This window comes from Medicago sativa, chromosome 3 (assembly GCF_051527215.1).
Source record: "Medicago sativa cultivar Bolivia chromosome 3, Bolivia_mono, whole genome shotgun sequence".
NCBI lineage: Eukaryota > Viridiplantae > Streptophyta > Magnoliopsida > Fabales > Fabaceae > Medicago > Medicago sativa.
The window spans coordinates 72,141,908-72,168,266 of record NC_140751.1 but is presented as its reverse complement, the minus strand read 5'-3'; the positions used below and the strand labels follow the sequence as shown (position 1 = coordinate 72,168,266).

The following is a 26,359-nucleotide window of genomic DNA, read 5'->3' as shown; positions in this document are numbered from 1 at the left end:
TGCAGGTTAATGTTGATGACTGCAAATTATTCTGTTAGAGGCGTATATTGCTTTATGTCTTCGTCAGATCATCAAATTAACACTTACAGTGTTGATGACTAAGTGTTGATTTGATGATATGCGAAGACAGAAAGCGATACACACCTCTAACGGAATAACATGTAGTCATCAATATTAACCTGCAAAGTGACATCGTGAAGTAATACCATACACGCAAATTGTCATGTTCTTTTTTTATTTATTACAAATCATCATATTCTTTGTAATAAAAAAAAAGATATGACGATTTGAAACCAATTTACAATTAATTATACTTTTGTTGACCTATATTTTCGACAGGCTCAATTAATGCAGTCAATGGAAGGTTGACTATTTTCTTTCGAGAATCAAAAGTGTTATCTTTGACATAAGGAGGCTTATTGAAGATTTCGACAGAGTTTGGAACTTGGTGTTTCGAAGAGTTTTAAAGAGTGTTAGTTTTTGGCAAAGGGTAGTTTAGCTTGGAGTTGGTCGAAATCAAGCAGTTATTGTTGAAGGAGAGGGAATTCAAATTCAAAGGCAGCAGTTTCTTATCAAGACGTTGAAAGCAGTTATAAAATTGTGTAGTTATTTTCTTAGTATAAATGGTAGTTTTTCATATGAAAAATGGGTCGCAAATCTTATTTATAGAATTCATACACTCAAAGTACCAACGTAGAGAAAAAAGAGTCGAAATGTATGTAAAGATTTGTTGAACCATTTTTAAATTAATGCATTGCAATTTAATTTTCTTTAAGTTTCTTTACTTTCTGCATTTTAAAGTTTTACTTGCATTTCTTCACTGATTTATGTCGAAAGGAAGTTATCTTCGCACAAAAAGCAGTTTTATTCACCTTGTTCATAAAGCAAACAATGAATATTCAAACATTTCTTGAAAAAAGATTGCAAAACATGCCCTGGGATTTCTAGTTTGATCCTGCAAGTAACATTTTAAAACTAGTCTTATTGCTTATCATAAACGCCGATAAACAACTTCATAATACAATTTATATGAATCTTTGTCTATTTAATTTTTTTTTATTATTTTGCAAATTTTAATTTCGTCTGCTTCCAAAGTAAAATTAACGTCTTTTTGTAGGGGAAGTAAAATTAACTTTTTGTTACTGGTAGTATAATTGGTGATATTTTTTATTACATTTTATTTTGAAAAAACAAATTGTATCACAGTACATATTAAAATAAATAATTTTATTTTGTAAATAATATAAATTTAAATATTATTATGGGCGTCCCTAATATAGAGTCTAAAAATAAAGGTACATTGGTGGACCCCGTTAAATAACCATGGCCTTTGTATGAATATGTTAACCGACTTTTTTGGGTTATTGATGAAACTAAAGCTACCGCATGCTTTAAGGTTTTATCCCTTCATTTAGCCTTTTGTTTTTGGAAAATGCTAGTTCTCACGGAGCCTGGTTTCACGAAGTTTTCACGAATGATATCTTAATTAATCAAATAAAGAAAAAGACTTCTGTGTGCTAGTAATCTATTACTCTGCAAACTTCTCCATGTTGCATCTATGATTCAATCTCATTATCAAATATCTCCATTTGCGTTTCTTCCTTCTACCAACTTGAAAACCCATCAAAGGTGGATGCAAAGGCGGTTCTTGACGGTGTCGGCCTCGGCAACAACATCGCCGTCAATGGCATGTGCCACACCGTGACATGATTGATAGTCGATTGAAGGCTTACCGCATGCTACAGTTGAGCATCTGTTAACAACATAGTTCAACACTGCTCTAGAAACTTTTTATAACATATTTGCCAAAGCTTTTCATTGCAACAAGGAAAACCTTGTGGCTAAGTTTCTCATTGTCGGCAAACGGTTACAATACTTTTTTTACTTCAATAAAATAAAAAAATAACATGGAAAAGTAGGATATTGTATGTTAAAAGCAAGTTCGTGATGTATTCGTGAGGATACACCTCGCGATATAAAACATCACCTTTTTTTTCCATTCATATGCATGCCTCTTTTAGAACGAAGATGAGTTCTATTTTAAATAATTGTTTGTGTACGACGCAGTTCAAACAAAAAGCATATCCACTATCCAAATTCATATTGAGTTAGACAGACATGAAACGAAAACAGTGAATTTCTTTCATTCTCCTATCATTTCATTTAATTTTCATTTTAATTACGTGAAAGAAAATTGTTTTTACCGTGCTATCTTTTCTTATTTCCCAGATTTTCAATTAACATATTATCAGATAACGCACTCAAAAGCAATGTCTTTGTTTCGAAGGATAATGATAAAGAAAAATGACAAACCATTACTTTGTGATAACTTTTTAGACCTACGTAATTGTCAGTGAAGAAAATTGATGATATTAACTAATGAAATAGATAAACAAGTAAAACATCAAGTTTAGTTTTTTTTTTTTTTGAAAGGTACATCAAGTTTAGTCATATTAGTAAAATGTCTTTCAATATATTGTAATGATTAGTTTGATAAGAATTAATATAATTACTTATTGCTAGATATATTAGTATGATAGTAAATTATCATCCTAATTTATTTTGGTCAAAAAAAAAAATCATCCTAATTTATTAGAATGATGGTCAAATGGGATTTTGATGTTGTGACTGAGATTATAATTAGTTGTCTTGTAAAAGCATATTTTAAAATTAAAATTGTATAAAAAAATAAATTAGGAAAATGCTAATGAGTGTACGTATTAGTTAAGGAAATAAATATAATATCCTGCAAAAAAAAATATATAGTATAAATAATTTTTGTTTTGAGAAAATAATTTGAAACTTGTATAATCAAAGTTTTAAAAGTGTAGAAAATGATATTTTTGATGTTTTTTTCTTCTTAACTAGTGGTTGGTCTGATCTAATTATTCACACATGTTGTAATCATCATATATTATAAATAGATAGATAGATTGTAGGTGTTAAACAAAAAAAGATAGATCATAGGTTATACATGCTACATAATTAAACTATGAGTCTTGTTAACGAGTGTTCCCGGAGCACCTTTTAAGCATTTTAATTTAAGAAATTATCCATTAAAAAGTCAATTGTTTCAATTTTCAATGCATTAAAGACAATAATTCTCATAAAAATTTACTTTTTAAATGTCTTAAAGAATGTTTCAGGGACACTCGTTAACATTTCCTTTAAATTATTCACAGATTAACATAAGAGTGTATGTTTATGGTTAGAGAGATACCAATCTTTATTTTAGTAATTCCAAGATATCTTTGGTTTTTTTATTTATAAGTGTGTACAAAAATAATAAATAATGAAAAAAAAAAAAAACAAACGAATATAGGAAGAAAAAGTGATATCAAACATTTAATTAATATTGAAGATATTTCTCGTCTAAATTTAAAGTGATAACCGATGAAAATTATAATTTGTCCAAAAAAACAATAGAATGTCACAAAATTTTATGCATTCATTTAAACAAATTTAGTCATTTGATAGAAAATATGAGTTCAAATTTACAATCACTTCGTACTTATAACATATATAACATTCATTCCCACATTCCTTCAAAAAAAAAAAAAATTCATTCCCACATGACATGTATGACGCATATAGTCATGTTTAATACACGAAGAAGGAACGAGAATGTATTATTCAAGAATACATGTGGATTGTTTCGTGAATGTAGTTTGTGATACTCTTGATGATTAATATGCATGACTCTAAAAGTCGCATTTAATACAAGAGAGTATGGAATAAGTATTTGTGTATCATTTACCTAATATTTAAAATAATGTTTTTGATTAAACATGATGATACATATTAATTATGTTATTATACTTTATTTAATTAAAAATTGCAACACTTGAATTCCTACATTAAAATTAAAATTATCATTTTCAAATTAAGTTCAAAATTAAGTTAGTATCCAATTTCGATCTATAATTTGAACAAAATTCGATAGATTTTAGGGTTAATTGTATAAACTAAGATTCTTTATATTTTTTACCTAATATTTTTTCTTGTAGTCATAATGCTCAAAAAAGTTAACTAGAGGTTGATTTTTTGTATGCATGTTTATGACGTTAAAATATGACTTTCCACATAAAATTGGAAATTTATGACAATAGACATTATGAATTTTAAAAGCGCAAAAAACTAAAAGAAACAATAAAAAACTCGATCTAGAAATCAAAATTTGAGCCGATTGTTTGCAGAAACTTCTATAAAAATACATTGAAAAGATATGCAAAGTTTCAAAAGATTTCGAAGACGCCTCAAATTATTTTAATTTTCTAACTAAAACGTGCAAACTTACAATTTTGTTGAATAAACATATACTTATGGGCCAAATTTTGTTTCATAATTTTGCTAGCATGCATATTTATAAAATCATAAAAACTTCCACCACTAAATTTTGAAGTTTTTAATCAATTAACAAATTAGTTATAAGTTTTCGTTTTTCATAATTATCGAATCTCTATGACACAGATGCTATCCAAAAAGAATTAGAGTAAAATAAAATATTGTGTTTTGGGTGCACCAAAGGGACCAAACCTCCGAAATAAACCAAAAAGGAAAAGAAAAAAAAGTAAATACTTTGTACCTTGTAAGTCTGAAAGGGTAAAATTCTATCTAAAAAATGGTAACCGTGTCCATCCTTTTGCAGGCGCTAGCTACATTTTTTTAGGGAAAGCTAGCTACCTGCTTCTTCTTAATTTCTCTTATAAAAAATGTACTCATTGAGGTAAAAAAAATATATTCACTCATTGATTTTTTTACATGCATGTAGAGTATGGAGCATTGTGTAATGTAATGGACAATAATCATTAGGATCTAAACAGCAAACACCATTTCACATGATACTCCCTAAAAAAAAACCATTTCACATGATATATCTCAAAAAGACAATAATCATTTTTTACTGTAACAATAAAATTTAGGAACCACTTAGATTGATACGATGATATTAATTTGAGATCTGAGAATGTATTGAGAATGTATTCCTCCTTAAGATTTCAGATATGATTCATCCTAATGCTAATTTGGATGAACTAATTTACATTCTTAAAAAAGACAATAAAATTTAAGATGAGAGATGATGCGAGTTCAATTAAAGAAGACTTTTAGACTTAAAAAATTTACAAATAAATTTATATTTATATATACATCTCTTAAACGATACTAATGTGTCTCGAATATGAAATATCTACATTTATGATATGTCTTTTTACTAATAAAATCGATTTTTTTTATTTTTTATAAATTATTTTTTTAACAAGCCAAAATAGAATATTACCACAAACAAGCAGTCCCAATAGCACAAGATGTGCCAACGAAACTATCAAAGATACACAAAGTCAGTTTGTCAAAGCCAAAAAACAACAAAACAACTAGCTGATGCCAAGACAAATAAAGGGCTCGACCACCAACTAGTAATCCCAAAAACAAACGTGACATTTTTAACTTTCAACCATCCAAGAGACAACGCTATAACCTTATCCAACAATAGGACCAAACTTTTAAAGTTAATACATACCAATTTTGTTTATCAAAAAATTTAAGGTGAAAGGATATACGCATTAATTAATACTATCATATCTTTGTAAAAAAGTTTATACTATATATCATAACATTAGGTGAGGTGAATAATCACCCTCTAAATTGTTTTTATTTCCCTTTTTTTTGAGTGATTTCCTTCAAGTTTTTTTTTTCTTAATATTTTACTGTGTTTCGTCGTTTCAGTACGATATTGTTTGTTTTGATTTTTTCGTCGTGATGCAATATTTTATATATTACTTTTTTTAGTGTGATGTTTGTTTGATTCAGACTAGACTAACAGATTGACTTCAATTCACTTATGTTTTTGATATCGTTAACGTTACACATTCAGATACATGATTATTTTAGACTTTTAAATTTTTCATATTTATATGCATTTTACCATTTTATACACTTCGTATTGTATCGATGCAGTTCAACAATTTAAACAAGCATCCCTAAAAAAAAAAACAATTTAAACAAGCATATTATTTAGTTTTAGTAATAAAAAAATTGAGGTGAATAATAAATAAGTCTACCACTTAATACAATATTCCAAATTGGGTACTTCAAAGCCCACCGTTGCAACAATTCAAAAAGTGGAATGCACATGGGAAAGGTCATTTTCGTGATTATCCATCAAACCATGCAACATGGCATCAAACTAGTGGAACGACAAGAGCTAAAAGTTGTCTTTTTCATACACAATTTTCCATTTTAACCCTGCATAACCATAATTATTACCACCCATACCACTCCGTCTTCTTAACTCATCCCTCACTCTCTCCACCGTCACACTTCAAATTTCCCGTTTTCCGATCCATCTCTCTCCTCACGCGCCTCTCAAACTCACGCTCCACACGCGATTTCATTTTCTACATCTTCTTTCATTTCTTTCTTTCTTACAATGTCGTTTAGTTCGTTCTGCTAGTGTCGTTTAGCGTTTTAGGGCTTTTGAGGGAATTAGGGTTCGAGTAATCTGAAATTTGGGGATGAATCATAGCTTCAGAGCTCAGGAATCTTCAATGCAAGGTGGTTTGAAGAGAGAGCAGCAATTTGGGGGTTTGATGGGTTCCGGCACGACGGAGAAAGATGAGGAGCTTGCATTGTTTCTTGAGATGAGGAAGCGTGAGAAGGAACGGAATGATCTTTTGCTTCATACCTCGGAGGAGTTTGATTCAGCTTTGGGTATAAATTTGTTCTCAAAAAGTTTCTATTTTTGGAGTTGTGTGGGTACTTGGGTTTTTGTTGATTTTATTCTTTTCAGTGTTTTCGTGTTTAGTTGTTGACTTTTGCTTGTTTGGATAAATAGATTAGTTAAGCTATAAGGAATTTCTGTGACAAATTGATATTGAGCTTGTTTGGGTTGACTCCTTTGAGCTTACCTACTAGCATGAACACTTGTGACACTTGGGAGAAATTGTGGAAACAGCTTATAACTTGTTCATTAGTTTTTTTTTTCTTTCAGATTATTTACATAAGCTCTAGAGGATAGCTTATGAAAATAGCCTGTAGATTATACAAAAAATAGCTTATTCATAAGCACTTACGCGGTTGTATGACAAGTGCTTATGCTATAATTTGCAAAATAAGTTGTTTATCCAAATAGGCCCTTCAAATATGTTATAAGCTGTTTCCGTGAGCTAACCTTAAGAGTTTATGTAAATGAGCGGAAAACAGCATATGAATATTTCATAAGCTATTTCGATAAGCTCTTCCGAACATCATCACAAGTGCTTATTTCTGTATATAGTAAATAAGCAAATCCAAACAGCCCTAAGATTAATTAGCGTATGAATTTGTCTTATTTTAAGAAGTGGTGAAAAGTTGCAAAATGATTGTGTTGTTTGGACAAAATGTGCTTTTATGAATATGAGGTCTGTCTAATTTTGGTGGGATTTCCCTTTGTGACGCAGTATCTTTCATGATTGCAGGGTCAAATCCGGGCACTTCTCCCTTATTTAACATTTCGTCTTCTATGCCAACGGCTCCTGTGCGGAAGAGTGGTGCTGATGAGTTTCTCAATTCGGAAAATAATAAAAATGATTATGACTGGTATGTCGTACCTTTCAATTGCCATAATACATATTTTGTTCATCATATTTATCTCGACAGTGTGTTTATTAGAGCAATGATTAATGGAGGTTTTGCTCTTTTGACCGGATAAACAATTTTAGATTTACAGGTTACGGTTCATAGAGCAATTTTTCATGTAGAAGTCATTTTTCTGTTAATGGTAGTAGATGGTTATTGAACACTGAAGTTGTCATCTGAAATAAAGCATTCCTTTCTCTTGTTCTGGTTCTTAACTCCCTAGGCTTCATTTTCTAACTTGAAATAGTATTATCCTGGCATCTGATTATGTATTACATACGCACGCACCGTTCTCATATTGGTCAGACTCATTGTATCATTCCTTATGACACTTGCGTCTGTTTCCATATTAAACTAGCTGATGTTTCATATATATACCAAGAACCCGTGAAATGAATTACCTTAAATAAAACTATTAAGGATAGCCAGAAAATGGAAATATTTGATGTTTCATTTATATGCAAAGAACTTGTAATATGAATACCTAAAATTACAATATCACATTTAGCCAGAAGATGCCGACATTAATATTTTTCTTAAAATTACAAGAATAACCTTGCAAACAAATATTTCCTTTTCTGCTGTTCCTGTATCACATTTGTTTTAGTTATTGCAGATAATTTAGTTTTTTTCCTTCCTACTATTTGCGTGACTGGCATGGTTTTGTTAATGCTTTGCTTGTAAGTGATGTAAGCCAGTACAAATGATTGTTGTTCAAATTGATATTCAGTATGATTAATGTTTTTCAGGCTTCTAACTCCTCCCGGTACTCCTCTTTTTCCTTCTTTGGAAATGGAAACACGGAAGACTGTTATGAGTCAGCTTGGTACTCCAACCGCACGTCCAACAGCATTGAAATCCAGAGTAAGCATTTTCTATGAAGCTTTCATGTTTTCTGGTCATATCAATCATTTTGTTGTCATTAGCTGATGCAAGCCTGTATGTCTAGTTTAAAATCGCTGCTGAAATTATAATTCTCCTGGTTTTGACAAAACTTCTTTTGTTAGATAACATTGTCATCAAGCAGTGTGCATTATGAACTTGGTCTTTATAATTGATCTGCACATCGAGTTACCTATAGAATAAGTCAGTTATTTTTGTATATTTTCTGTTGTCGTGATGCCTGACTAGAATTGGTAGTTTTCCCCTCAAGTCCTCAACAATACTAATATCCTTGGATTGCTTGAAGTTACCTTCTAATCATATTAACCCACTTAGGTTGGTCTGGTGGTATTGACTTGGGACCTGGGAGTATGCTCCTCCATAAGGTCTAAAGTTTGATTCTCCCCGGTGTTAATTTAGGTGGGCTAATTTAGATTCTTAAAAAAAAAAAAACTTCTAATCATATTGCATGTTTTACGGTTCATTTACCATCACCTATTTTAATTGGTTTATTTATTTATTAAAAGACCATTGTTTAAAGTATCACGTTACATTAAATATGTATCAAGAATTTGAGATTCATAGGCTTCATTGAGTAAAGGTCATTCTTGGATTTTAAATTTTAGTGGTCAGAAAAATGACGATCCACTCATCATCATTGGGTAAAGATTCACTGGTGTCCTGTTGGCGCTTTACTGATTTTTTTTGATAGAGCGATTGGTATTGATTGATTCATGTAGCTGATCGCACCTAGTGAGAATTCACTTGGTCATTGTTATTGTCAGAAATTAATTTTTCTTCAAATTGTTTCCTTGTTGTTGTTATAGTTGTCAAATCATCAACTGGAGCCTACTGGGAGGACTGGCTTGGCATCTAGACAGCAAACTTCCTCCCCTGTGTTGAGCTCTTCAAGCGGCGGAACTAGGAGGCCCTCATCATCAGGGGGTCCCGGATCACGACCTGCATCTTCTAGTGGACGCCCTTCAACTCCTACTGGACGCCCTTCATTGACCACAACTTCAAAACCATCAAGATCTTCAACACCTACTCGGAATTCAATACCTTCAACTAGAAACGTGGTTGCTACATCAAAGACCACAATGTCCACAACCAAGCCCATCAGTACGGTTTCTACCACTAAGCCTTCAACTTCTGCCACGAGGAGCACCGCTCCTGCTGCAAAACCAGCAACTCAATCAAGATCCTCTACACCGTTGTCAAGATCGACTGCAAGATCTTCAACACCAACTAGCAGACCTACTTTACCTCCTTCCAGGTCCACATCAAGAGCATCTACTCCAACTCGGCGACCATCTATACCATCAAATGAGCTCAATATATCTTCTTCTTCAGTTAAGATTTCTTCGAGCCCCAAGCCAACTACTGTGTCATCAAGGCAACCAACTCCTGTGAAAGCAAGGCAGCCAACTCCTGTGACAGCAAGGCAGCCAACTCCTACGACAACAAGGCAGCCAACTCCTACGAAAACAAGACAGCAAACTCCAGTGACCTCTAGACAGCCGCAAGTGCCATCACGTGGCACATCACCAACCGTGAAGTCAAGAACATGGAAGCCATCTGAGATGCCAGGATTTTCACTTGATGCTCCACCTAATTTGAGGACAACATTACCTGATAGGCCACTGTCAGCGACTAGGGGCAGGCCTGGAGCTCCCACTTCTCGGTCTTCATCTGTTGAGCCTTCTTTTAGTGGAAGACCTAAGCGACAATCATGCTCTCCTTCAAGAGGACGGTCTTCCAATGGCACTGCTCATATAAGTGGAAACTCAATGCCTGCAGTTAGCCGTGGGCCCAAAGTGAATGACAATGTTAGTCCTGGTATGATGGGCACAAAAATGGTTGAAAGGGTTATAAACATGCGAAAACTAGCACCACCAATGATGGATAACAAAAACTCTCCTCGTAGTAATCTGTCTGGCAAGTCATCTTCATCTCCGGATAGCACAGGGTTTGGAAGAACTCTCTCAAAGAAGTCGTTGGATATGGCTATTCGGCATATGGTACACCTATTTTCTACATTCTGTATATATTTTTTTTCTTTCTGTCAGATTAAGAAAATCTTATAATGTCAAACCTGCATACAAATCACCACTGTTTTTATATAAAAATGAATGGAATCCCATATTCGCTAATTACCTTTTTAGATGCACAATGTCTCAAGAATGACCAAATTTAGATCCTTAACTATTTCTCTCCTCTATCTCATTGTAATTGTCATGTTTGAAACATTTGTTTCAAATTATGTCACTTTAGAATGCCTATATAACATTTATCAACATTTTCCAGTAATATCTTCATTTTATTGAATAGTCTACTTGACTATTTCAAAGCTACTCCTTTCACCTGCAATTATTATGAGAATTTTAGTCTTCACATATTATTTTACTCTAAAATGACACTATGAAAACAATTTTATTTAATTATGGAATTGGTTAACTTAAACTGATAAGATCTGATTAACTTATAGTTCTTTTCTAATCATTTTTGTTTGTTTCTCTTTGAACAGGATATAAGGAGAACCATTCCAGGTAACTTAAGGCCATTGATGACAAATATTCCGGCATCTTCTATGTATAGTGTGAGGTCTGGATCTCATCGTGGTCGAACAATAAGTGTATCGGGCTCTCCTCACGCAACAAGCAGTAATGCTAGTTCTGAAATGAGTGTAAACCAAAATGGTCTTTGTTTAGATAGTAGTGAGATAGATGATGAAGTTGGCAGTGAGAGATGTGTTCAATCCCCTGCCAGTGTTAGGGGGAGGTAAACTATTCACACTTAGGCAAACCCTGCATATATATTTGATTAGCACCAATGTCCTTATCCTGGATTTCAGCCATAGCGGATCTGCATATGCAGCTAACCATGCTTGTATTGATGTAAAGCTTGATGTAATCTCATGTAAGACAATGTCTTCTGATTTTAGGTAGTTTCGTTATATGGTGTAATGGTCATGCTCATTTTTTGAAACAAGGTGAGGTTTATCCTCTTTATCTGGAAACCATAACCCATATTTATCATGTATGAGTGCAAGTGCTTAGCAAAATCCCCTAAACTGAATAAAATTTACCAATTAGAAGTGCCCAGTATGAAGGGACGAACTTTTTCCACCCCCAAATGACTTTGGATGTAAACGTATATAAAAAAAAAAAAAAAATACAAGTTGAGTCATCAGAAAGTATATTTCTGGGCAAAATTATGCCTCAAGAAGTATACTTTCTGGAACCATGTGTGACACGGGGTAAGAAAAGTTGCTCTTAACATTTTAATTGTCAATAACATTAAAGACATAAAAAATAAGTCTTTTAAGAGACCTGTTTATGGTTATTCCTTGTCAATTGTCATATATTTTGATATAACTTTTGACTTCGTATTGCATCTTTTACTAGATATATTTTTGAGGCGATGTGAAATATTTAGAGGGAGAATAAGTAAGGAGAAATCTGCACCATAAATTAACCATGCTCTTCACATTGCCCAGAAATATTTATGGTCATATATTTTAATTATGGTTAAAGAAACTGATATTCGTTGAATTGACTGACTCTGAGAAAATGATAATATTTCAGTCCACATAATTATGGTCAATTCATCAAAACCTTTTGATTATATAAAAAAAAATAACAGCACGAACTAAAACTCCACATACTTTAGTTCAGTGTTTACGATTTTCAAGTTGGATTCTTTGTCAAATTTGTTTTCTTTTTTCCTTTCTTAATTGACAATTTGGTTTGTTATTCAGCTTATAATCCGTTGTAAACCAGAATTTGTGACATTGAGCTGCAACACCAACCTTGATAACTTCTGAGTTTAACTGCTCAAAGAAGAATCTGTCAAAAGGAGAAAAAAAAAACTTCTCAAAGAAGAAAGATGCGGCATAGTCCCTATTAGTAGCTTGCTCCTAAGCAAGCAAAGCTGGATTTTCTTCATCGATCAAAACCTTGCATATGAGTTTGTTTTTCTTCATTAGAGGAAATGGAATGTAGGGATTTGAACATTAAAGACAGATTTTACTGTAAACAATGGATGGAGGAAAGGGACGGGAGAGGAGCCCCGACTTTACATGATAATTTATTTAAAGTGGGCGTTGAAGAAAGAATGTTTCTATAAAAGATTACCATGATACTGTAATTATTGAATGTCACTAAAACATAACTATTTGAAGCTACATTTCGGACTTGTTCAAACAAACAAAAGAGATATCACACAATCAAGAGCTCCCTGCATAGGACTATATTCTTATAGTAAACGGTAATATGAGTTAGCAACCTGCACTCTGCACATAGTTTGTATATCCAATGATTCGATTTGGAGGTATCAGAGATCTTATTTATGAACGAAAGCAGACTCAGCCAAGTCGATTGAGCGAGCAAGACCAGCAGCTTTGTTTTGACATTCTTGGTGCTCATCGGCAGGGTCACTGTCGGCAACAATACCGGCACCAGCTTGAAGGTAAGCAATCCACTCTTGGCGTTTGTTTAGGTCTTTATACGAGTACATTGTGTCGTACCTAGTCCCAGTTGGAAATACTATTGTCCTTAGAGCTAGAGCAATGTCCATGTCGCCGGAGAAAGATATATATCCAAATCCTCCACTATAAGGTCCTCGCCTTGCCACCTCCAATTCATCGATTAACTGCATTGCCCTCACCTGCATTACCAGTTATTGGGTTAGAATGAAGCTGAAGATTGAAATTGACAGGATAATATGTATCAGGGTCACCGCAAAAGCTTGACATTAGTGTCACTAATGAACAGGGTTTTCAAATTTGTGAGGAATTGTATTTGGACTAAAAGGAGTGAAGAAAATTATGAACCTTTGGTGCTCCGCTGACAGTTCCAACCGGCAATGCAGCACGAAGAGCGTCCCAGCAGGTCAAATGGTCTTGCAGCTCTCCCGTAACCTTTTAATAAATAATAATAAATAATTAATCACATGACAAATATTTTTTGTTGAAACGGAAAACAAGCAATTAAGTATTATCTAGCATTCAGAGGTTAATTAATAAATAAACTATTCTAGAGAGAGGGGTAGATGTTGGCAGCCTCAATATAATAGTAGTTCTTGGGAGAGGGGTAGATGTTGGCAGCCATAATATAATAAACAGTGCCTAGTGCTGGTAACTTATTTACAATAAATTTTCTGTCAAAACATAGAAGAGGAAAATACATACAACAAAAAGCCCCCAGTTTCATAGTGCAATGGATAATATAAATAAATACATATATTTTTCAAGGAACGCAGACATCTGCAATGTTACCATCTAATTTTTCCAAGAATCACATGTATTAATTCAACCGGCAAAGGAAAAATCAAATGAAAATTAGTTTTTCCTAGAAGGATGTAACCAGCATAGTTGCCTTATGCATAACAAACTACAATAGAATAGTTTAAAGCATCAACTAACACTAGTCACTAGATAACAAGGAAATGTTCTCACCGTGGAGCTGATGTGCATCACATGGGAATAGCGTTCAACATTCATAAGCTTCTCAACCTTAACAGAACCATTTTTTGCAACCTGCAAACAGAAATTTTGTTAGCATAGATTGAAGTACAGAATACAAACTATCTTGTAAAAAAATCAGAATAAAATCATTGAATCGGCTTTGTCTGCATCATGATATAAAACCGAATGAGAATGTGATTAAAGAGATATTTGAGGTTATAAATATTATTGTCATGGTTGTTTTTTTGTGACAAAGAAAGGAATAATACTTTCTAACTGTAAATCCATGATACAGCAGTTAACAATAACTTTGAAGAACCATATCCATACATATGTACCTACTTTTCCTAACACAAACAGATAATCCAGCTGCAAATTGAATTTTAAGGAACAACTAAACATGCTGATATGGATTGACAACCACAATTAACAAATAAAAAGGAGTGGACATAATATTAGCACTGCTTATCATTTTTTGTTTATTAGCTTATATTCATTTATATAACTTCAAATTTTCATAAAATTCAACTCCAATAGAGATTATAGTAAACATAAAATAAGAAACAAGACTGCCAACATCTTCTTTAAATAAAAAAAATAATAGCGCAAACTATTGCATAAGATTATAATGTAACAGGCTTAACAAAAGGAACATCCATTAAAGTGAAAATACAGAACAAACCTTTCCAACATCATTGCGCCCCAAATCAACCAGCATTACATGCTCTGCACATTGCTTTTCATCTTTCAAGAGCTTTGCTGATAAATTTTCATCTTCTTCTGGTGTGTTGCCCCTTTTAGCAGTCCCAGCCAACGGACGATTCACAATCTTATTCTATTTATAACAAGACCGTGATAACTATTCACTTTAGAATAAATAGTAGAGTAATTTAATAGACCTCATATTTTTCCCATTAAGACTTGTAATAAACATTGAAGTGACGAAGTATGAAGTAACAACAATTAATTTAAAAATTAAGTCTAACTATGAACAAAAACATACGTTCTTTATACGCGCAAGAATCTCTGGACTTGAAGCAACCAAAATACATCCCCTAGCCTGTATAGAAAAAGACACGATCATCAGTGGATGAAAAAGATGAACCGCGACTTTCCCAAATGAAATATTTTTATGTGTTTCATAGAAACAAACCTGCAAATATGTCATATATGGACTTGGATTCACAACTCTCAATGCTCTATAAACTTCAAATGGATCAGCGAAGGTTCTCCTTTCAAATCTCTGACTCAATACAATCTGGAAAATATCTCCTGCTTTAATGTGTTCTTTCGCCTGAAGGACTGCGTCCTTATATGCTTCAGCTGTCATGTTTGATTCCTTTAAAGGCGGACCAAATTGGCGAGTTTGCAAATCCACAGCACCAGGAGCCAACCTCGGGCTACAAAACGACACTTTAAATTAATTTTGATTCAAAAAACAACTGCATGGTTAGATAGAGCAGCATTCAACAGATAACTTACGGCTTGTTATCTTGTAATTTGGCCACTAATTTTTTTAATCTTATCGTTCCATCCACGTAAGCGCTCTCAACCGAGGAGTACTGGTCAGTCCTCACCCAAAGAATCACATATGCTTTCTGTTGGGCAGAGCACAAATAAGAAATTGAATCATCAATGAAGTATTGAAGTAATGAATGAGGCCATCATTATCATACGTAATAATAATAATAATGCAAATAAATAATAAATGGATAATCTCGAGACACAAAAACGTTGACTTAATCTCCAATGGATTCCATATCAGTGCTCAGTAAAAATTTCATCTCTGCAGTAGTTATTTCATTATATGTATCCATTACACGACGATTACATTATTGTTGTCGATGGCAGGTCCATGGTGGAGAGCCAAAATCTATCCATAACGGCCGCTTTGTGGCGCCGTCATAGCGGATTATGGCGGAAACACCTGCAATATCGGCCGATATTCACCACTGCAGTGAGCCCAAAAACCGCCACCGATATCCGCCATGGCCCCGCCATCGCCGATATTTGATAACACTGGATTATATCATTATATGTCCAAAGATGTAAAGAAAATGAATTCACAAGAACTCATAATTTGAAACACTTTTCCTTGTTTAATGAACAAAAATCAAGTAAAAAAATGTAATAAATTCAAAATATTATCGTTTGGTTCATAAAGCATCAGAGTCGAGTCTCTCGTAAGAAAGACGAGTATAAATTGCAGTACAAATCAGAAATGCTGAACTGCACATCACAACCAGTATAAGAGTAGTAGATGCAGAATTTCTGCATACAAAAAACAATTACCTTTTCCACATGATCAAACACAATCACAGTCTCATAAAGACCCAGATGGATGTCTGCGAGGTGCCTGTCATCCTTTGGGGCATCTGAAAAAGGTAGCTTTTTCTTTTCCACATAGCGAACTGTGTCATAAGAGAAATAACCTGCCCAACCACCTTGAACAACAACATAAACTAGTTAACACTCTGTAGATAATATAATAGATGTGAACAAACAATATATCAACATTACTCTCTCACACGCACGCGCGCACTCTCTCACACGCACGCGCGCATGTGCTCACACAAGAAGTCGCATAACGACAAATAATGTACTAATGCAGAGTGTCGGCATTTGGATGACAAAATCTAACTTCATTTATTATAGTCATCCGAAAAACCCGAAAAAGACATTAATATCATGTTTTCTTTTGGTTTTCAATAATTATAGTTGCACTTGCTCAAACTGAAAACATCCTAGCCGTAACAATTTTCCATTATCATAAAGTTGTTAATCCTTGCGTCATCAACACGTCATCCATGCTTTATAAATAATTGATACAGTTATATCCGTCTGAATATTTATTAATTGAATCTTAATTTGGCATGAGCCCATCTTGGTAAGCATGATTTACTATGATCATAGAACTCTTACCACAGAATGCATCTGGAAGTTCGTCACTAAGACATGGTCTCCAATCCTGTGAGATTTTTCTGGGAATCTCCATAGGATCATCAACAATCTCCTCAGTTAACTGACCAGATTCATGGTTCATTACTGTAACCTTATTTTCTTTTGCAACAATTTCCATTGTTGGCTGAGCTCCTACAACACTGTAGCGCCCCTGCAATCATTCAAACCCCGAATTTATATATATTTAAAAAATAACCTTCAATTTCAAAACCATGAAACTACAAAAGCAAAACATACTCACCACATTGGAACCTTGAAAATTAGGCTCAGCAGACTCAAAAAGAAAGCTCGGAGCTTCCCGGTCATCTTCCTTAACCAAACTCCGGTAAGCAAGAACAGGAGTAAGCTGATCAGAGAATATACACTGATAGAGAGGAATCAAGTTTCCATTCTTTGATGTCTCTATAAACTTCTTTCTTTCATCAACCTCTTCAACTGCAAAAATAACAGACCCTTGTTCAAAAATTCCCTCTTTTTCATTTTTCAATGTAAACTCTGAAATTTTAAAAGTAAAAATGCATGTTAGGAACCACAACGAGTTTAACAAAATCACGTTGGCATCGTGATTTTGTGCCAAAATGACATCGCAATTCTGCCAAACTCATTGTCAATCCAAACATGCACAAAATCACAAAAGCAATAGCCTTAAATCTCAAATTTTTCCAAAGAGTCCTCCACTTATTCAAAATTAATAAGATGCATCATCTTGCATCCAGAGTTACAACATTCATCTCATCATTGAAAAAAAATATCAAAAAACAACTCAACATTTCAAATACTAATAAAAGTTTATTTAAAACAGAATAAAGATTAAAACTTTAAGCTCAACAGAGATACCCATTTTTGAATTCTAGTATTCTACCAATAATTCATTAAAAATATAAAAGAACAAGACAAAAAAACAAAAAGACTAAAACAAACATTAACATACCAATGGCTGCAGTTGTCAATGAAGAGGCCTTCATTTTGACAGGTGAGAGTGAGCTACAGCCACCCTTTGAAACACCGGTAAACACCGCCGGAGTGACACGGCTGCCGGAAGCTGGAACCATAACACGATGAGAGAAACTGAGGGATTGCATTGAAGAGGATGATTTTGAAGTAATAGGGGAAATGGGAAGAGTAGCAGAAAGCATCATCATTGTAGCTTGTTCTTGTTCTATAGGTTTGTGAAGTTATTTATTCATGCAATGTTACAAAATGAATGAATGAGAGAATAAATAGGTGAAAATTCTGTTCGGTGGTTTTACTACGAGTTGTCAACAAGGTGTCAAGTTTCAATGTACCAGAAAACATTAAAAGCTGTCTTTGTTACATTTGAACCTTGTTTTTTTCATTTTTGGTGATGATGTCTGCATTTGAGAATTTAAAAAAAGGAATATATTTTTTTTACGGTAAAATATTACATGTTGATAAAGTTTTAATAAAATACATTGTTTTTGCCACTTTTTTTACATTGCATGTTTTTTATTTTACCTTTTGGATTTTATTTTTGTTTTAAAGAAAAAAATAAAAGTCAAATCTTTTCCATATCTTTATTTTCCCTATTTGTTTATCTGACGCATCCACGTGATAGTGTGGAGTCATTGAATTTTGAATAAATTTATTAAATGGCTAAATTTAGACTTTTTAGTTTTTTTTTTGTATATACTTTTTTTTTTTATATTGTAAGGGGTCTAAGTACAAATAAGAAAAATAAAACTACAACGAAATTAATCGGGAAAAAACACACACCCTTACGATATTTAAATACAACCGATATTTTCTTTGAAGGAGGGTGTTTAAAATATGCGGCACATGCATCACTTTTCACATCCGATGTTGGCTAGTACATTTGTACATATGTTGGCTTTTTCGAAACATATGAATGATCTGAATCTTCTCGTCTAACTCGAGCAACTCTCTTATTTTCTTTATAAGATTGACGCTCATCGCACTACCATTAATTTCATGCCTTAAATTCTAAACAACAACCAAACAACCAGTCTCAATTTCAATTCTCGTTATACTTTGATGTCATCCTAATGCGAAGGCCCTCATAAATTCGCCATAATTCAGCTATATACGCTGTAGCGATTTCAAGAAATTTTATAAACCCTTCTAGCCATTGGCCATTCTCATATCTCAATATCCAATTTAGTCTTTTTTATTTTATTTTAATGTTAACCATTCGGTTTCTAAGGGAAGGCGACCTTGGTAGTTTAAAGTTCAATCGAAGGGTAAGTAAAGTCTGATAAAAAATTGTTGCTAAGACAGTTTAGTCTCCTTATGTTCATACAACCATCAAGACATGCACTAGTAACGTGTAATTTTTTTTCCTTTTTGAACGTTGTGCTAGGGTTCCTAACATGTGCGCCGTTTACCAACAAGATTTAACCATTTCAATTCACAAATTTAGCACCATTTATTCAATTATAATCCATTTGGTGTTACGTTTCACTCTAATTTTGGATCCTGTGGCTTCAATTACACTCACGTGTTATCGATTGCTAAGCCATTGTTCCAATCGTTTTAATTTCCACCGTGCCAATTCTTTCATCGGAATTGCAGCATGTTTTTGTCCCGGCATGCCTTTCTCTTGTCCAGCGGTCTCTCAACAACAAACACCGCAAGCCAATCCATAAAACAAATCTTTTGCACAAGCTTTGTGTGGTTCCAACAACATTGACAACGCAAACCTACCGGTTCCAGCCATCAAAGGCGATAGACTATGCATCAAAATTGAACAAGCGGAGTATGAAAAAGGTATCACTGATTGTCGGCGAAACCTTCGGGGTCGTTTGGTATTAAACAAAGGGGATAAACCCTACACACAACAGGAGATTTGAATATGAAATTAACCAAGTTATGGCACACGTCAGGTAAGTGGAGATTGATTTCCCTTGGTAGAGGTTTTGTTGAATTTCATTTTGATAATTATGATGACATGTGCATGGTGTGGGCTAAGGAGACAGTCAATCTGGTACCAAGGGTCCTTCGTCTCTCAAAATGGAGAAAGGGTTCTAACTGGTATATGCAACAACATACTCATGCACAAGTTCGGGTTAAAATTATGGAATTGTCATACTAGTATCTGCGAGAGAAAACTTTGCTTGACATAACAAGTGTGGTGGCACTCTGTTAACATCGGGCGCTTCAACAAAGAATCATGTTTTTAGGCAATATGCACATATTTGGGTGGATATGGATCTATCAAAACGACTCTTTTATGAGTTTACGGTGGAAAGAGACGGTTACACATTTGATGTCGAGGTTCATAATTAAAAACTACTGATGTTCTGTCACCATTACAATCTCATCAGTCATACCGTGTCGAATTGCAAGAGGTTGCATCCAAAGAAACCAATGGAAGCAACTGATCAAGGAAAGAATCCAGCAAATAACCAGCTTGTTGCCACAAAAAAGGTAACACAACAATATATACCTCGTGAGAAGGAGGTTGAAGTAGGAACATCAGAGCAAACTGAAGTAGCAGCAACTCATGTTGACAAGACACATGATTTAGTGGCGCAGATTTAAGGCACAATGAATGAATATGTTATGGTGACATATGAATGATGCTTCATAAGGACTTGGAATTGCTTCGTCAAATAAGGGCTATAGAGAATGATGCTTCAGGCGAACATTTTACTCCTTATCTAACGAGGAAGCAGAATAAACAACTCACCAAAGCCATTTCCTACAGCACTCGTTCCAAGGGTGGTTGAGCAACACTTTTTCCTTTAGGGTCACTTCCTTTTTCTTTGTTTTCTTCTCTTTTGAGGGTTTTGGTGTGGTCCCCCCCCTCTCTTGTACATACTTTTCCCATTTTTGAATAAATTTTCTAAGTCAGGCGGCATATGATAGGGGTTTCTTGGAGGTGTCAATCTTATTGGGATGTCCAAGTCTCCCTATGTCTTTCCTTCCTTCTGGCTTATGAATAAAAAAATGTCCCGTGGCTGATGACTTACGAATCTAATTATTGTTTTTATTATCATTCTTGTTGGTCTAATCCATCCCTATGTATTGATTATGCTACTATGTAATGACGAAGCTTGGTTGTTTTTTTATTTTGTATTTTTATATTTGTTAGACACATCTTGTGTTCGATAGGATTTTTGATATACTGTGTTTTTGGCTTTGTAAAAAAAAATTAGTTATAAATTTTATCAAATTATTTAAAAAAACTAGATTATTTGATTGATAATCAATGATAAAATTGGTAAAAAAAACGGTTAAGCAACTTGTGAAATTGAAAGAAAAAAATAATTGAACAAAATTTAATATATTTTTATATAAAAATATAAATATTTGAAAATTTTAATTAGTTAATGAAATAAAATGGTGTATATATGATAGTAAAGTAAAATTGTAAAAATATAAAGAAAAAAATAGCACTACAAATTTATAGATATAGATACCACCAACAATGGATGATCCAAGTTATAAGGTATTTGAACCCGTAAGTGGTTATGAGTTCGATTTTTGACTCTTATGTACGAAAAATTTGGTTTAGAGGAAAGAACTCATCTTGTGTACCCCACAAATTTCTCGATGATTAGTCACTGTTAAACAATGATAAAAACTTTACATGGATAACATGGCAATCCAAAAAAAAAGGATATAAGTATGTTGGCTATTTATCTATAAGTCATAATTCAACTGACAAATAATAAAATTGCTAGGCTTAATTAATATCGGTGGTGTCCCGTATTTGAACCTGAAACCTCCAATTTATGTGTGTATGTTTGTTTCTTATGATATTTGTCACTCCACCAACCGATAAAAAAAATATTGGCTATGTTCAAAAGTTTATAGAAAGTGTTTTTTTTTCTTTTCACATTAAGTTTATAGAAATTTAATAAAAAGGAAAATAGTTTAATAACAGTAATACAATTTTTTTAAGGAAATAGTTATACAAACTTTGTCAAAAGTAATAATATTTTTTTAAGAAGCTAAAGAAATTATATTAAAAATCAAATAACGCTCCTCCAGCACAAAGTGTGTCAGAACAATGTAACCATCCAAACAATCCACAAAACAAGAACCGGAAGTCACAGCAACATAAAAGAAAATTACAACATAGCTTTTATGCAAAACAACAGATTCTGCCTTCAAAGAAGATAATCAAAATTAAATAAAACATAATACGATTTTAACCACCAATAAGTCTACAACTTAACATTTTCACTCAAAGCCTAAATAAGATCACTCTTATGTTGAAAGATCCTTCCATTTCTTTCCTTCCAAATGACAAAAAGAACTGAAGTCCAAATAATATTAAAAGGCAGACAAGAATTTTTAGAGAACCAACCTAGGCCGCCAAATTGCAAAAGATAATCCTGAATGTTTCCATGAAAAGCCGTCGAGATACCTAGCCAACCAGAGGTCATGAACCAAAGAGAATTGAACATTTTTCAATTAACGAAAAGATGGTCTCTAACTTTTGCAAAGCCACACTCAGCAGAACAATACTATCATATATGACCAAAATATGACGCTGAACCTAGAGATCCTTAATTTGTAGTCGATTCAACATCAATCTCCAAACAAAAAAATATTAAATTTAAGCGGAATCATTTTAAGCCACAACACATGGTTGTAGCCCACATTAAAATCAACATCTAACGAAGTCACGTTTTCATAAACACTTTTAACTGTGTACCATTTAGACGAATGAAGCTTCCAAACCCACAATCATCCATCTCAACCTGCAAAATAACATTAGACAATCTATCCACATACTCCTTCACCAAATACTCCTCCCACACAAACAGCTTCATAAGCCACTTCCAAGCCTCCCCATTTACACCCCAACCCATCATCTTCGTCTCCACAATGGTAGCTAGTTTATTCTCCGCCAACTCAAAAAAATCTTTGAAAACTAGCTTCTAGCAGAACCCCATCAAGCCATGGGTCCCTCCAAAGTAAAGTAGACATCTTCTTCCCCACCTCACTGTTAATATTATCAACTAACCATCTCTCATTCACCAAACCAACCTCCATCCTAATTTTATTCAAATTTTCCCACCACGATGACCCTCCTTTCCCACCATTGAGGGTGGTCGCCGGTGGTGGGACAATTGCCTTCACACTCGCTACCAAATACTCGCTCATTTACTGATGCCACGTCACATTACTTTTAGTTAGGAAACTAGGCAACCAGCTCTTTTCACCGTTCTCTCTAAAAAAAATCAGTTCTCTCTCAAAGCACAAGCCATTTAAACCACTGGCGACCAACATACTAGTCACAACCCAGTTGCCCCACCAAACCAGAAAGCCTCAAACTTACTGTGTTTACTGTCTTTTTTTATTGAAATGGGATTTTTCTTTTTTGACCTAGAGAGGTGGGATATAAAAGGGATGCGTGTTTTTGGAATTTTATTGTAATAAAAAATATGTTACAATGTCTCCACAGGCTGAGCCGGTTATCAGGTATAAAAGTTAAAAACTTGCCTGACGTAGGTTTGCTATTTGCGCGAGTGTGCAAAGGCGTGTGGCAGAGCGATTGTTGCTAGCAGTTCTCTTATAATATATATAATATTTCATTACACTTGCAATGTGCGGCTACAAACATCTTATCTGAATATGCTGTATTAACAAATGGTTAAAAAATTCAATTGTCTTATCATACATACCAAACATATTTTTTGTTAAAGTATTTATTTTAAAACAAACTTCTAAAAAGATAATATTATATAGTATAATATATACATTAAATACTTTTTTGTTGGTCAAATATATATATATATATATATATATATATATATATATATATATATATATATATATTGAATACTTTAAAGATATATTAATTTCTATGTGATCACCATTTACTCTACCATAATTCTTCAACAATGAACTTATTCTAATTATTCCTTGAATCTTTAAAGCTTGTTGAAAACTTGTGGAGATGAGGAATAGTCAATTAACCATGAATCTCATTTTCTTGCTTGAATCTTCAAACAAATATGATTTTAAAAATAGTCTTTTGATATCTTCATGAAGCCTATGATATCATAATTGTAATTTTATGAATCTATTATGATTCTTTCTTTGTTGAGTAGCTACAATGCATGACTTCTAACTTGTCCACTTCGTAATGTGTCTTGATTAGGAGAATGGAGGTTTGAGTGTTCGTAGGTTTAGGAAGTTTAACATTTATTTTCTAAAAAAATGGTGATGGAGGATGCATGTGGATCAAGGGAGTTTGTGGTTTAAGGTGTTGTGGTTCAGTATGGTTCGAGGGTGGTCGTGTGAAGAGGTGTTTGGATCAGGGGCGGTTTTAAGGTCCGGCGAGCCCGGGCACTCGCCCGGGCTCCGGCCCAAATTTTTTGCAATTTCTTATGTAAATCCCCTTGAATTTCTTATATAAACCCCTATAAATTGGGCAATTTCTTTAAATTTTTTATTATTTGCTTGCAATTTCTTATGTAAACCCCTATAAATGTATTGCAAATTTTTTTTTCGCCCGGGCTTTATAAAAATCCTGCCTCCGCCACTGGTTTGGATGGAGGTTGATGATAACTCAATAAGACCGATGTACAGCTGGGCTAATACTTTTTTTCTGGTTAGACCTATGGTTGAAGGGACCTTTATGTTTAAGATTTAGTAGGATGTTTGATTTAGCTAAAAATCAATTTGTGTATGTTGCAAAGATGTGTAATTTAGGGTGGAGGCGTTGCGGGTGTTGGTGGAGGTGACATACGAGGCTTCATGTTGGGGAGGTAAAGAAGTTGGAGGGGTGGTTTTTGTTGCTGTATAATATTTTTTTTTTGGAAATCAAATTAGTTTTTTTTTAATTGACAACTTGAATCAGGTGAAGGTTATTCAATTAAAGATGTCTATCAAATATCAACTCATGTGAAGTTGGAAGTGACCTCTTCGCTTACAAATATCATGCGGAACAAAGAAGCTATGTTGAAGGTGTCAATGCTTTCTTGGCATCTTTTACACAATAGAATTCTAACTAAGGACAACTTGTTTTGTCATGGAATTTTACACGACAATTCTCATCTTTGCTTGGTAGGTTGTGGTTCAGATGAATTTGTTGACTATTTGTTTTGTGATTGATTTGGTAAAACTTGAGTTCTAATTTGAAATTGGGTTGGTATGTGGTGTTGCGTGTTTTGGTGATGACTTGTGGCGATGGTGATGTGTGGTGGTGGCGATGGGTGGTGACATGGTGGTGGATTGTGTGGTGTGGATCAGAAGGTGTGTTGTCTGTTGGTTGGTGGTCCGGTTGGAGTGTAGGTGGAGACGGACGTGTGGTGTGGAGGGGGTGAGGCGTGGTGCCGATAGGTGTGGTCTGTTTCCAGTGGTTGCAGGTGTGGCAGCATTTCGTTCATTCACGATTAATCCTTTTGCAACAAACTACCGGATCGTTTGTCGTCGTAAGGATCGTGGTGGTTGGGGTTTGTTCGCATCGTTGGTCGTGGACTTCAGTTTTTGCTTGTTTTGGTAGCAGACCCCCCCAAGGTCACCGTGTGTTCGGTTTTTGTGGTGTTGTGGTGATGTGGGGTGGTGGTGGCTTTGTATGGGGCTGTCTTGGTGAGGTTTGGATGGGTGGTCGTGGTTGGTTTGGACTCGGATTTGGTGTCGGAACGGTTTACAGACGGGAGCTACTTAAGGGGATGGTTGGTGTTGTTTAGGAGAGGAGGTGGGTGTTTGTTGGGGTGATTTCTTCTGGAGGCTGCCTCTGTTACTCGGGTCCTTGTTCGTCGTCACTAGTTCTTTTTTCGTTTTTGGGGTTGTTAAGGTGTTTAGGGTGTTTGGAGGGAGAGGGTCCCGTTGAGCTGAGCCTTTTCCTTTTGATCATTTTGTGATTAGCACCTCTGTGTATCATGTCGTTTGTCTTACTTTTTGTATGCTAGTTTCCGGTGGGCTGGTTACTTTTGCTTCGAGATCGGGAGTCGGTGTCTAGCTGCAACTTTGTTTGGCATGTTTTGGTGTTTCTCTGGTGTACCGGGGGTGATGGGTGCTCTTCTATTTTTGATCCTAAAGTCTGGTGGGCCGATCACTTTTGATTCGAGACCGGGAGTCAGTTTCTTTGGCTCAAGTTTAGTTTTGAGCTTTTTATGGTTTCTTTCGGTGGATCGGAGGTCGAGAGGTGGTGGTAGCTGTTTGATCTTTTCAAATAGGCACTTTTCGGATGTGGCTCAACTTTGGTGATTAAGTCTGGGAGTTTAGTTTAGAGGGGTGTTTCTTTGGGGGTGAGTAGTGACGACGGGTGCTGCGGGATATCGTTTTTACAGTGGTCGTTTTTCATGAAGGAGTCTGTATTAGGTGGTGGCGTGTTCTTTATGGGTGTTCTCCTCAGGGGTGTTGCTTTTGGTGTTTATTTTCGGGTGTTCCGCATATATACGACACCTTTAGTTTGTATTCTCATTTTCACCGGTCTCTGTTCGTCTTGAGCATTGACATGATGGTTTAATAAAATTTGCTGTTTCAAAAAAA

At 34.4% G+C, this 26,359-nt stretch overlaps 2 protein-coding genes across 3 annotated transcripts; one reads left to right on the top strand and one right to left on the bottom strand.

The window, feature by feature from the left end:
• Positions 1-6,314: 6,314 nt before the first annotated feature.
• Positions 6,315-11,534, top strand: LOC146939893 (flocculation FLO11-like protein). Its single transcript, XM_085753443.1, has 5 exons — positions 6,315-6,708; positions 7,455-7,575; positions 8,364-8,478; positions 9,324-10,517; positions 11,024-11,534. The coding sequence occupies exons 1-5, from the start codon at positions 6,513-6,515 to the stop codon at positions 11,279-11,281; spliced, it is 1,884 nt and encodes a 627-aa protein (XP_085609569.1). The 5' UTR covers positions 6,315-6,512; the 3' UTR covers positions 11,282-11,534.
• A 1,081-nt stretch (positions 11,535-12,615) lies between these two features.
• Positions 12,616-18,278, bottom strand: LOC146939892 (anthranilate synthase alpha subunit 1, chloroplastic-like). Of its 2 annotated transcripts, XM_085753442.1 has the most exons (11): positions 17,856-18,278; positions 17,166-17,359; positions 16,886-17,075; positions 16,256-16,407; positions 15,446-15,561; positions 15,117-15,363; positions 14,967-15,023; positions 14,646-14,798; positions 13,955-14,035; positions 13,331-13,417; positions 12,616-13,164 (listed from the first exon to the last, which is right to left on the bottom strand). In XM_085753442.1, the coding sequence occupies exons 1-11, from the start codon at positions 18,064-18,066 to the stop codon at positions 12,841-12,843; spliced, it is 1,812 nt and encodes a 603-aa protein (XP_085609568.1). In that variant the 5' UTR covers positions 18,067-18,278; the 3' UTR covers positions 12,616-12,840. The 2 variants fall into 2 exon arrangements, with proteins under 2 accessions (XP_085609568.1, XP_085609567.1); XM_085753441.1 differs by having other exon boundaries at positions 14,967-15,363; positions 17,856-18,198.
• Between the last annotated feature and the right edge of the window lie 8,081 nt (positions 18,279-26,359).

Coding starts and splice junctions, on each gene's coding strand:
- LOC146939893 (XM_085753443.1), top strand. CDS start 6,513: ATGAATCATAGCTTCAGAGCTCAGGAATCTTCAATGCAAGGTGGTTTG. Junction 6,709..7,454: donor GGAGTTTGATTCAGCTTTGG/GTATAAATTTGT, acceptor TCATGATTGCAG/GGTCAAATCCGGGCACTTCT. Junction 10,518..11,023: donor ATATGGCTATTCGGCATATG/GTACACCTATTT, acceptor CTCTTTGAACAG/GATATAAGGAGAACCATTCC.
- LOC146939892 (XM_085753441.1), bottom strand. CDS start 18,066: ATGATGATGCTTTCTGCTACTCTTCCCATTTCCCCTATTACTTCAAAA. Junction 14,799..14,966: donor TTCTTGCGCGTATAAAGAAC/GTATGTTTTTGT, acceptor TGTTATAAATAG/AATAAGATTGTGAATCGTCC. Junction 14,036..14,645: donor GGCGCAATGATGTTGGAAAG/GTTTGTTCTGTA, acceptor TTCTGTTTGCAG/GTTGCAAAAAATGGTTCTGT.